Source organism: Notamacropus eugenii, chromosome 6 (assembly GCF_028372415.1).
Source record: "Notamacropus eugenii isolate mMacEug1 chromosome 6, mMacEug1.pri_v2, whole genome shotgun sequence".
In the NCBI taxonomy this organism is placed as follows: Eukaryota; Metazoa; Chordata; class Mammalia; order Diprotodontia; family Macropodidae; genus Notamacropus; species Notamacropus eugenii.
The window spans coordinates 103,688,822-103,702,312 of NC_092877.1; the positions used below are offsets into that span (position 1 = coordinate 103,688,822).

A 13,491-nucleotide genomic window follows, 5' to 3' on the forward strand; every position below is an offset into this window, starting at 1 on the left:
CAAAAATAAATGGGAATCTGGCCACAGAGGCATATATGAAAACCAACAAAATTACCCTGGGTAAACGCCAGATAGTACAATGAGGGAAAAATAATTCAAACCATAAAAATGCAAGGAATTGGAAAGGCCTAAAAATGAATTATATACAAAATCATGGCCATGATTGTATATACAAAACTAATTTTAGGGCTTCTTTTTGGACTTTATTTCAAAGAATCTCAAGCCTAAAATCCCCTTATCAATTTTTCTTCCTTCCTTCCATCCTTCCTTCCTTCCTTCCTTCCTTCCTTCCTTCCTTCCTTCCTTCCTTCCTTCCTTCCTTCCTTCCTTCCTTCCTTCCTTTTCTTTCCTTCCTTCCTTTCATCAGATATTTTCCTCCTAGTATTTCTGGTTTGCTCTTTTCTGCCCATTGATGGTATGTGTACTTCTGGGAAAGTGTGACCTAATTTTATTGGCGTGGTGGGGGCAATGGTTCTATTACTACTGTACTTTCTGTAATATTTCATTAAATGCTTTCAATTTGAACTACTTACATCTTTTGGCTGACTGGCAAAAGTACATTTTCAGGAGCTCATGAGCAGTGGTTTTGAGTTGATGAGGATCCCCTAAGTGCCTTGAACTTGGGATAGCTTTTTGAAGAGCTCCACATATGAGGGTTGGACTGCAGTGGGATACCTCTGATGCTACATAGTCTTGACTTCAAATTACTGCAGAAAATACTGAGACTAGAGAAGTTCAGTACCTTGCTCAACGTACAACTGGCAAATTAGAGTTTGAACTGAGGCCCTCTAAGTACAGATTCAAGGCTCTTTGATTATATCTACTAGACTGGTACAGAACAAAGTGCTATTTGATATCTAAGATATCCAAATGTTAGTACTACAACCTCTAGTTGTATAGCAAAGGACAATAAATATACTCTTCACTGGCTATGGAAGAAGATGGCTCACCACCTCATTAAAAAAGAAAAACAAAACAAAACATTTGACCTCATTCCATGAAATATAAAAGAGAAAGGCCAATACGCTATGTCCCAAAAGGACAAGGAAGGAAGAAGTCATTCTTTTCTACACAATTCCATTGATATTATCCTCAGAATAATTATCTCTTCAACTCTAGGCCACCACTGCCCAAAAGATGCTAAAAACAAGTTTGGAGAAAAGACACAAAAAACAGAAAATGGAATATAAGAACTCAGTGGAAAAGCTTAATGTGTATAAATTAGGATGGAGAGAAGATGGCAATATTCTAATATTTCTTTGCATGCCCTACAACACCTAGCATAGTGTCTTACACATATTGTACATAATAGATGTTTCATAAAGTTTGACTGAATATGTAAATATCTCAATGCCTCCTGCCAAAAAATAATTATAGTAAACTAAGTGGCAACATATAATGAAAAGAAGGTAAGGCAAGTCTAGACTGAATAGTCTAGACTGAATACTCAGATATATTTCCTAGAATAAAACACTGCATTATTATTGAATAATCTCCCAAGAAAATCAGTGGAAGCACCATTTATTACTTAGAACATTTACCATTAGACTGGAGGAGTCCTGGAAGGGGTGATCTTGTTATGGAAGGAGGCTAGAGTCTTGTTAGGAACCAGAGATGGATATGGGATTGTGATTTTATTACATTTTGACAGTGCAATGTATTTCTGTAAGTTTGTTTTGCAAGCAGGGGAAGAAAATTCAACAGTCAAAGATACTTTGCATATTAATAGACAGAAATGCCATATTTTGGATCCTCATCTTCAGACTACTGGGCTAGCTGTGGTAAAAAATATGTACTAATAAGTTAAGAAAATTCAAAATGCTCTCTTTAGAGAAATTAAATATAGTTCTACGTCAAATGAATCAGATCCAAACCTAGTCATTTCTTAGAGCCTTTTGTCGCTGGGATAATTTGGAATACACCATAATTAACAGATGATTGCATAAAATGTAATTTAAAGTCCAGCACTTACATACCTCCTAATGTACTTTGAGAAGTCGACATTATCAAGAATGAAATTTATATCATGGGAAAGAAAACCAATGGTTTATATAAATCTTTTAAGTTATAGCACTAAGTCAAAATTATATTAAATTCAAGAGACTCTTCTTTTAAAGATAATACCTGCTCCAAAGACAGCAGACTGCTTTCTTTTTAGCTCTAGTTCCATGCAAGTAAAACCGAAAGCTAATATGGAGTCCATATTTACCCAAAGGCATCCCAAGTCAAGCGGATACATTTATTGTATACTACATTCTATTTTTTATACTTACACTTACCCCCTGGAGTAGCATTAAGATGATTTCTTTGAATTGACAAAACTTTGAGAGATGTAAAGACATTTCTGAAACCCTTTCTTTGGCATTTCCCCAATAAGCTACTATGTCTCTGTAGGTCCAACGAGATGGAGTGGATTCCATTGTCACTCAGGTTTAATGTTTCCAAAGAGGGAAAACACATAAAAGAGCTGAAAGTTAGCTCAGATATCCTATTGTTACTAAGGTTCAGGTGTTTTATGGTCCAGTCTTCCTTTCTCATGTTAGACACTGAGAGCACTCTAATGGAATTGTAACTTAAATCCACAGTGGTCACTGTTTGTGGTATAGCCATTGGTATATCAGATTTTCCAGTAAAAGAGCAATCCATCCAAAGGTCCCCATTCCATTGACATTCGGAGTTAGAAAGAATATCAAGTTTTCTTGATTTGTTTGCTCCTGTTCTGGTAAAATAGAGACTTAGCACCACAGTAATCACATTGAGGTAAGAACTTTTCATAATGCCTATTGGAAAAAAAAAAGGAAAATGAATTATATTATTCATATACAACATTTTTTAAAAGCCAGAAGCAAATACAAAAACACGTCAAACTGAAAGAATTGTAAGTTTTTTCAAAGAAACTTTTACTTGCTTCTGATTCCAAACACTTTAATTCTTAAAGATTTTTTTTACTAAGATTTGTTGCCCAAAAGATTAAAGATTTAACAGAATTAATGTTTGTATCATTTTAAAACAAATAATATAATTTTTCTAAAAGTAATTTACTCCTCTCAGTCTCACCTTTAAAATGCTTTTGTTTTTAAAACATCCGTCACCCAGCAGTCACCCGGCAGTCTACTTTGGAATTAGTGAAACATTATCAAGGTTTGGGACTTTGCCGCTTCCTCCCTGGTTCTACGGAAGGAGCAAAGTTGATTATGCTTATCTGCAATTCTTTCCTGAGTGAGACATGTGGTTTATTACTAGAGCACTGAGTGGCAGAAAGTTCAACGGGTCAAATTGATCCTGTATGCTAAGAATTTATATACAAATTAAATCAATAAGAAGGAATGGAATGTTTAGCCTTCAGTGGCTTTTGCATCTTTGTCTTTTCAGGTGTTTGGAAAACATAGTCACTCTCAGGTTATAAGATTTAGGAACACACCATGTAGGCTTTTTTAAAACCTTGCGTTTCCCACATTCATACATACAGGTGCAGCCAGATACTATCAGTCACCTGAACCTTTTTAGGGGACGTCCTGACTGAGAAAATTGAAAGCACCACGTTCATTTGAATAAAGGCTGTTTGAATATATAAACCTCATCCTCCAAAAGGAGAATTCTCAGGGGAAAATAATTGCCCCAAATGATTTTTTAAAAATTAATCCATTTGAGATAAACATTTTAAAAAAACTTTATCGATGGCTTTTGTTTTTACATCAACTTCATTTCCAAATAGATTCTTTCTGTTACTCCAAACCAGGGACTTACTCCATGTAACAAAAAATGAAAAAGAAAAGAAATAACAAAAGAAAGTTCAGCAAAACTAAGCAATATAGCAATTGAGTGTATGCAAGGTTCCTGTCAACCCCAACCTCTCTAGTTAAGTGGGGGAAAGGAGACATTTTCCCATTTCTATTTCAGGGACAAACTTAGTCATTGTAATTATATAATATTCACTTTATTTTTTATATTCTTTTTTTTCCCCTAAAGGTAAATAACTTAGGTCACACAAATATGTAAAGTATCATAGAAGGTTAAAAGGAACCCAAGAAAAGTGAGGTGATTTGAATTGGCAAATGAACATGGAAAGTTCCTTATCTTATAAAATGAGGCCATTCAAAGATTGCTTTTAGCTCTAAATCCTATGATCCTGATGTAGGGAGTACATTGATTCATAAGATCAGAACTCTGGAGCTGAGATAGACTTTACAAATCTTTAAAATCTCGTCCAGGCACTTCATCTAGAGGCAAAGAAATGGAGGCTGCAAGAAGTCACACAAACAGAGAGAAAATGAATCAGGATTCAAATGCAGGTTTTCTCATTCCATATCTAGAGGGGAGAAATAGTATGAGGATCACCAGCCACCTGTCAGTCTTTTTCATTCAGTCCTGTGATGCAGCCCACAGACCACACAACAACATCATGAGAGTTGAAAGGAATTGAAAGGGTATTTTCACTCTAAGTTATATGAATTTCAACTGAAAAAAAACTGAATTTGAGTCACTTTCTCCCAACCCCTAACCAGCTAGCCCAAGAAAAGCAGTTTAATATCCAGATTTTAAATCCCTAAAGGCTAGTTTCTTTAGCAAGTTTCCTGGGTTATCAAAAGAGAAATAAAATAGCCTGACATCATGAATATTTCACAAATGGGGCTATCTATGAACAAAGAAGCTATGTTACAGCTAAGGACTGGCAGAAGGCAGTGAGGAGCCACAGCAGGTTATAGTGATGCTTCCTAGGACAGCTAGGTGGTACAAGTATTGGACTTGGAATCACAAAGGATCATCTTCATGAGTTCAAATCATTCCTGCTGTGCCCCTTCCTCCCCACAAAAAAATAATGTTTCGGTGACCCTCTTTTTTGACTAACCCTCTAAAAAACAAAATAATAAAACCCCTCGAAACAAATAAACATAGTCAAGCAAAATGAATTTACACAACGGTCATGTCCCAAAATATATGTCTTTTTCTGTACTTTGTATTTAGCATCTTTTTTTCTAGAATAGGCAACCTACTTAATGACAGGTCCCTTGGAAACGTTTAGTCATCGTATTGGTAACAGTCCTTAAATCTTTGAAACTTGTTTTTTCTTTATAGTGTTGTCCTTGTACAAATTATCCTCCTAATTTTATCTATTTCACTCTACCTTAAATCATACTACTCAAGATTTCTGGAATCATCTCTTCCATAACTTCAAACACTAATATTCCATTATGTTCATGTGCTACAATTTGTTCAGCCACTCCCCAATTGATAGAGATCTCCTTATATTCTAGTTCTTTGCCTTTTGTTTTTTCCATTTTAATCCCCCTTGAAGAATCAGGAAGTTTGTTTTGCTAGTGATTATTCCTTTTCTGTTATTAGCCTTTCTCCTAACTCACTCTTCCCACTCTACTTCCCAATCTCCACTTGTTTTTCTGTTGACTTAGATGTACACTATTCTGTATATATTATATATACTATATATTATATAAAGATATATATACACACACACACATATACTATATGTTTATATTCTTTGATGTATACTCTTCTAATAAAAGAATTTGTTCTGTGAAGGTTGGATTCAGTCAGAGGGCTACATTTGAAGACTTAGAGGGTCACGTGTGGACTCAAGGGACACATTCCCCACCCTTGCTAGAATCTTGTGTTTGCAATTCAAAGTTCCTACTCAGCCCTGTCTTTTTATCAGGAATGCTTAAAAGTCCTCTATTCCATTAAAGATCCATTTCCCCCCTCTGTAGATTTATACTTAGATTTTTAGGGTAGCTTATTCTTGGTGTAAGCCTATCTTTTTTGCCTTTTGAATATTGTATTCCACCATCTCCTTTTTTTAAATTTTTTTAAATTTTTTTTTATTTTTTAATGTTTAACAATCACTGCCATACAATTGAGATTTTATCCCCCCCACACCTACCCCCCGCTACCCCCCTCCCTCCCCACGACTGCATACAATTCTGTATAGGTTCTACATATACTTTCCTATTGAGTATATTTTCACTATAGTCATGACTATAATAAATGAAAGAAATCATATAACAAATCAAAACATGATACACAAAAACATATACATACACAAACATGATCTGCTGCATTTTGCGAATGACTTCCATATTTCTTTCTCTGAGTGTGGGAGGCATTTTGCCTTGAGAACCACCATTGGGATTTTTTTTTTTAAGAAGTTCTTGCGTTATTATGAAATTCCAAGTCTACCAGAAAAAACTCTCGCACACTGTGGTCGTTGCTGTGCACAAAGTTCTCCTGGTTCTGCTCCTTTCACTCAGCATCAGGTCATATAAGTCCTTCCAGGCCTCTCTGAAGTCTTCTTATTCATCATTTCTTATGGCACAATAGTACTCCATTACATTCATATACCATAATTTATTCAGCCATTCCCCAATTGATGGACATCCCCTTGACTTCCAGTTTTTGGCAGCTACAAAGAGTGCTGCTATAAATATTTTTGTACATGTGGGACCCTTTCCCATTTTTATGATCTCTTGGGGATACAGTCCTAGTAGCGATATTGCTGGGTCAAAGGGTATGCACAATTTTGTGGCCCTTTGGACATAGTTCCAAATTGCTCTCCAGAATGGTTGGATGCTCTCGCAGCTCCACCAACAATGAATTAGTGTTCCAACTCTCCCACATCCTCTCCAGCATTTATCATTTTCTTGTTCTGTCATGTTTGCCAATCTTATAGGTGTGACACCATCTCCTTTTTTTAAAAATAAATTTCCAAGGCTTATATGTTCCTAACTTGTATGTTCCTTAATACTTGAACTGTTTTTTCCCAGATGCTTGAAGTCTTTTTTTTTCTTTGACATGGGAGTTCTGGATTTTGGCAATGACATTCCTGGAACTTTTCCTTTTGAGTTTTATTTTAAGACAAGATCAGTGGATTCTTTCGATCTTTACTTTGCCCTCCAATAAATCTGAGTAGCTTTCCCTTACAACTTCTTAAAATATGGTGATATAGAATGAGCCAATCAAGAGGTAGAATTAGCCAATGTGGGAATTTGTCTGCCTTGACTATGCATATTTATTATAGGGGGGCAATTCGGAAGGAGAAAAAAAATGCTTAACTAAAAAATTCTAACTAAAAAAAGAAATACAATGTCCAGATTTTTAAAAAATCATAGTTTTCAAGAAGTCCAATGATTTCCTAAATTATCTTTTCTTGATTTGTTTTCAAGTTTGTTTTTTCTTTTATATTAGTTATCTGATTATATTTTTTTTCTCAGAGAATTCATTTCCTGGCAATATTTAACACTTTCTCTTCTAAGATGGTTATTCTTATTTCAATTCCTTCTTTCAGAGATTGTATTTCACTTTTTAAAAATCCCTTGCTTAATTTCTTCTAGGTACTCATGTGGCCCTCACAGAAAATCCAAATTTTCCTTTGAGTGTCTGTTTACAATTGTTTCAGAGTTACTTGCTCCGTCTTTTGGGGCTCTCTAGATCTATAGTAATTTTTTCATACTTCTCAGTCTTTTCTCTTTAGCTTTAATTCCTTAATTAGGGCTTTGTGTCATGGCCAGGCTCTGCACCTTGTTATGCATTTGGGTGCAGTGGTTAGTTCTGCTTGGTTTCACCCTGGGTCACATGGGTTCTTGTGCTGACCTTTACCTGATGTGGTTAAGTTCCCTCTAAACTTTAAAGTTTAAATAACTAGATATTTCAGGCCCTTTCTGGCATTTCAGGATAGGGTATTAGAAATCTCAGAGCCCTTGGTTTTAGAGTGTCCTGATCTGAGTCCTATGTTCCTTTGGGTTTCTAACATCCCTGCTTGTGGAATTTCTGGACACCTTGGGACTGCCTTGAAGAAGCCCTTTACTTGTACCGCCTCACAACACACAGCCTTGTAGCTACCTATATTCTTGGCCTGTCAGTCTGGGAGGCTACCCTATCCTGGTGCTGGTTTGTCTGGCAACCCCTCTTGCTATTATAGCTTTGAGGCTTCTGACTGGCCTATTGTACAGTTTTTGGAGTGAAAGTAATCACTTACTATAGCATCTCATTGGATTTCTTGATCATTATTCTACCTTGCATGAACTTGAGGATTTTTTTGCAGTAGGTACATGGGAGGCAGGTAGTCTCAGTTGACAAGCATTTGCCTTTGTTTAGGTGGCCACTTGGTCTGAAGTATAACCAATTCTCTCCCTGGCACAGGTGTAGGCCAACGTACTCCATTTTGGGCCCTGTATTCTTCTTTCTCTACACTCTTTCGTGGTGATCACATTTTCTTCCTTTGATTTACTTTGATTTAATTACACTGAAGATTCTCAAATCCAATCCTCATCTCTCTCCTGAGTTCCAGTCCCATATTTCATACTGTTAGACATCTTCAAATGGAACTCTCATATATATCTCAAATTTAACATATCCAAAAGAAAAGTCATTATCTTTCCTCTTAAATCCAACAGTCCTCCTAACCTCTCTATTTCTGTTGAGGGCATTACCATTCTAGTCACTCAGTTTCACAATCTTGCTGTCTTCCTGGATTCTTCACTCTATTACCACCAATAGCCAATTAGTTGCTAAATTCTCTCAAATTCATCAACATCTTTCAAATCCATCCCCTTTTCTCTACTTATGCCAGCACAATCCATCTTCAACTCTTGCCTAGACTATTGCAATAGTCTTCTGATTTCTTGCCTTGATTCCAACATCTCTTTACTAATTCATCCTATACACAGGTGCTCAATTGATTTTCCCACTGCAAATATCTGATTATCTCACTCTTCTGTTCAAGAAACCACAGAGGTGCCTCATTGCCTAGAAAATCAAATATAAATTCCTGTGTTTGGCATTTAAAGCCCTTCATCATCTGGCTCTAGTCTATCTTTCTAGCCTGATTACATATTATTCCCCTTTGCACACTCTAAATTCTGGCCAAATTGGCCCTCTTTCTGTTCCTCACAAATGAGATTCCATCTTTGCTCAGGCTCTCTGCCAAGTCTAGAAGCTTTTATTTCCCTTCCAAGCCTAACTCAAATGCTACCATCTTCAGGAGGCCTTCTCTGCCTCCCGAAGTTGCTAATGTCCTTAACCATTTTGCATTTATTTTACTCCTAACCACTTTTCCATGTTTATTTTGTATATATCTTGTAATGTATTTACTTATCTGTGAACTTATATTCTGTTAGATTGTAAGCTCCCCAAGGGTAGAGACTCCTCACTTTTGTATCTGTTTCCATTGTGTTCAGTTCTGGGTGACACATTATAGGAAGGACATTGATAAACTGGAGAACGTACAGAAGAGTTCAAACAAAATGGTGAAAGGTCTTGAGTCAATTCCCAATGAAGACTGGTTGTAAGAATTGGGGATGTTTAGACTGGAGAAAAACTTCAGAAAGTACATGCTAATTGGGTTCAAGTATTTGAATGAATAGTCATATGGAAAGACTTGTTCTGTTTGACCCCATAAGAAAGAACGAAGAACAATAGGTGGAAATAACAAAAACATAAACTTAGGTTTGATGTTGATATTCAAGTAGAGCTATTCAAGAGAGGATGGGCGGCTTGAGGAGATAATAATAACCTCCTTTGGAGGTCTTCAAGAAGAAGCTGGATTGTTATTTGTGGAGTATTATAATGCAGACCCCTTTTTGGGTTTGGGTTAGATGAGATGGCCACTGATGTCTCTTCCAACCACAGAATTCAGATTCATAGGGCAGAGAGCCTTTGGTAACCACATCATGGTACAATTCCAAATTATTTTTAATGGTTTTTTTCCCCAATTACATATAAAGATAGTTTTCAACATTCGCTTTTGTAAGATTTTGAGTTACAAATTTTTCTTCCTCCCTTTCTTTTCTTCCCCTCAAGACAGAAAGCAATCTGATATAGGTTGTACAAGTATAATCATGTTAAACATATTTCCACATCAGTCATGTTATGAAAGAAGAATCAGAAAAGGGAAAAACCACAAGAAAGAAAAAATAAAGTGAAAATAGCATGCTTCAATCTGTTTTCAGACTCTACAGTTCTTTCTCTGGATGTGGTTAGCACTTTCCATCACGAGTCTTTTGGAATCTATTTTTTTTTAATTGATAAATTTTGTTTTTACATCATAACTCTTTCCAATAATTCTCAGTTGTACCAAGCTTGTCCTTGTTAACAATGAAAAACATCATCAAAACCAAGTTACAGAAAACCTATGCTTTACCACCTCTCTACAGGAGGGAAGAAGATGAATTTCGTTAATTGTTCTCTTGTGCAAAGAGTATTTATTATGAACATTCACTCTGGGTCCTGTTTAGCACTCTTTTTTGTTTACATTTTTTCATTTTTCCTTAATATTATTTTATTTTTTCTAATTGCATAAAAGGATAATTTTCAATATTCATTTTTGTAAAATTTTGGGTTCCAAATTTTTCTCCTTCCCTTCTCTCTCCCCAAGACAGCAAACAATCTGATATAGGTTTCACATGTAAAATCATGTTAAACATATTGTCACATTAGTCATGTTGTGAAAGGAGAATCAGAACAAAAGGGAAAAACCACAAGAAAGAAAAAACAAAAGACAAAAAACGGTGAAAATGGGATGCTTTGATCTGCATTTAGATTCCATCAGTTCTTTCTCTGGATGTGGACAGCATTTTCCATCATGGGTCTTTTGGAATTGGCTTGCTGAGGAGAGCTAAGTCTCTCATAGTTAATAATCACATAATGTTGCTGTTGCTACGTACAATGTTCTCCTGGTTCTGCTCAATTCACTTAGCATCAGTTTATGTAAGTCTTTCTAGGTTTTTCTGAAATCTGCTTGCTCTTCGTTTCTTATAGAACAATAGTCTCCCATTACGTTCATCTACCACAACTTTTTACATGTTTAATTGTGTTCACAGAGCTCCTGGGTTTGTCTTTACAGGTGGACTCCCAAATTTTTTATATTGTCTACAATTATTTTAAAACGGAATTTCTCTCTCCATTTCTTGCTGCTGGGCTTTTTTGGTAATAAATAGTAAATAATAATATAGATATATAATATATAATATAAATAGTAAATAATAAATAGAAATGCTGATGATTTATGTGGGTTTATTTTACACCCTGTAAGTTTGATGAAGTTAATTGTTTTAAGTAGTTTTTTAGTTGATTGTCTAGGATTCTTTAAGTATACCATCATATCATCCGCAAAGAGTGAGTTTTTTTTCCTCCTTGTCTATTCTAATTTAATTTCTTTTTTCCTCTTTTATTGCTAAAGCTAACATTTCTAGTACAATAATGAATAATAGTGGTGATAATGGGCATCTTTGTTTCACCCCTGATCTTACTGGGAATACTTCTAGCTTATCTCAATTACATATAATGCTTGTGGATATAGTAGGATTCTGTTTTTTAATCCACTCTATCCACTTCCAAAATGTCAATTTTATATCACTATTCCCTGACCACAAATTTCTCGTGATTCCTTGGTGTTGATTAAAGTTTGAATTGTTCAGGAATCCAAGGCTCTTCATAGTGGAGCAACATAGTGGTGCAAATTTATTTCTCACCACTGCTTAATGTAAGCCTTCCTTCTCTTTCATCAGACTCCTCTTCTCCCTGAGCTCCCATTGGAGACCAAATATCTTCCTCTCAAAATCCTCCTCTGACACCATCATGGTGTAGAGACGTACCTGGGTTTCCATACTTAACTGTGGTTATAAGGAGCTAAGTAACCTACTTCCATTCAAGTGGCCATCGTGGTTAGAAGTGAAGAAGTTGGAATCTTCAAACTAAAGGTGAGCTTGACTTTAATTCCTAATAAAATTTCTGGAACACATTATTAAATAGATAGCTTGTGATCACTTAAGGAGACAGTGATTACTATGAGGGAGCATTGGTTTGTCAAGAACAAGTAATTCCAGATTTAACTCCTTGCCTTTCTTTGACAAGTTTACTTACTGGTACACCAGGGGAATAATGTAGGTACAATATATCTGGGATTAAGCATGGCATTTGGGGGCAGCTAGGTGGTGCAGTGAGCACTGGCCCTGGAGTCAGGAGGACCTGAGTTCAAATCCAACCTCAGACACTCAACACACTTACTAGCTGTGTGACCTTGGGCAAGTCACTTAACCCCAATTGCCTTGCCTTCCCCGCTCCAAAAAAAAAAAAAAGCATGGCATTTGGCACAACATAATAATACGTATGTAGTGCTTTGAAGTTCTGCAAAGTACTTAACACATATTAACAACATCCTTGTAGACAAGGTCTGAAATAATCTTGAGATGAGAGCGTAGTTAAAAGGATATAGAATTGGCTGGACTCCAAAAATGATGATTTGTGCCAATCAGGAAGATTTTAGTAGGGTGTCCTAAGAATCAGTTCTTGACCCTAACTCTATTCCAACATGGTTAGCAATGTCTTAGATGAACATGTTTGTGAAATTTGCAGACAATGTGAAGCCACCTATATTGAACAAAAAAAATTAGCACATCAAAAGATCCTGAGAGGCCAGAAAGAGTTGGTGACTCTAAGAAAGTGAAATTCAAGACACCTAAATGTTGAATTTACTTATGAAATGTTGAACTCATAGATTAAAAAACTGGCACATGTATAGTATTAGGGATGTGATATGGCATGTGAAAAAGACCAATGCTGAGAACTTATGAGTCAACAATATGACATGCAGGGCAAGTTAAAAGGTTAGAAATAGGCTTTGTCAGGCTGCACTCATACAGCTACTAATGTATAACAAAGTTGGTAATACATTATCTCATTTGAGCTTCATGATAACCCTCTGAGGCAGATAGTATCATTTATAGTTAAGGTGATGTTTAGCACAGTGTCTGGCACGTAGTAGGTGCTTAATTTATGTTTGTTGGCTGGTTGATTTATTGATCTTACAGATGAGGAAGTTGAGGCTCAAAAGGTTTGCGACTTGCCTAGGGTCACACACCTAGTTTTGTCTGCCAAAGAATTTTAACCCAGATCTTCTGGACTTTGAATTCAGCCCTCAATAGCACTATCATGCTGCTGCCTCTCCATAACTGAAGCAGTGTCCAGACTGAAGAAGGGTTTAGCCCCAGTGTATTTACCCTGAGCACATACATATAGAATATTGCTTTGGCTTTGGGATCCCCTTTATGGAAGAAAACTGACAACTGTTCAGAGAAGGGGGGCAGGATGGCAAAGAGACTTGAAACTTCACTATACAAGGCAAAATAAAAGGAACTGAGGATACTGAGTCTCAACAAAGAAGACTCAGAGGGGTTATGAGAAATGTCTTAACAAATCTGAACTAGGGGTAATGGGTCTGTTTGTTCCATTGGATTCATTTCCTAACTACAAGATTTTACCTGTATACATCCGACTTCTTAGAATAATGTTTTTAAATGGAAGGAAATGCTAAATTTCAGTATGGGTTTAGTAAAAATAGTTTTAGTTTTAGTAAAAATTTTGGTAAATTTAGTAATTTTAGTAAAAATAAAGATGTAATTTTTTTCCCCATCACAATCTGTTCACAGATCCCCTTGGAGTTTAACTGCAGGTTAAGAACTCCTGTTATAGAGCCTCTTAAAT

General features: G+C 36.0%; 1 protein-coding gene and 1 long non-coding RNA gene across 3 annotated transcripts in view; one reads left to right on the plus strand and one right to left on the minus strand.

The window, feature by feature from the left end:
* Positions 1–3,162, minus strand: part of LRRC66 (leucine rich repeat containing 66) — a 28,534-nt gene extending 25,372 nt beyond the window's left edge. Inside the window, exons 1-2 of the mRNA XM_072620748.1 lie at positions 3,058–3,162; positions 2,280–2,780 (exon numbers count right to left, since the gene is read on the minus strand). Coding sequence (XP_072476849.1) covers positions 2,280–2,775 — 496 coding nt within the window. The 5' untranslated portion in view covers positions 2,776–2,780; positions 3,058–3,162. The remainder of the gene's footprint in view (positions 1–2,279; positions 2,781–3,057) is intronic.
* Positions 1–13,491, plus strand: part of LOC140511599 (uncharacterized) — a 51,866-nt gene that overhangs the window by 23,482 nt on the left and 14,893 nt on the right. For both annotated transcript variants that reach the window (XR_011969591.1, XR_011969590.1), the window contains exon 2: positions 11,517–11,708. This is a non-coding gene — a long non-coding RNA (uncharacterized lncRNA). The remainder of the gene's footprint in view (positions 1–11,516; positions 11,709–13,491) is intronic.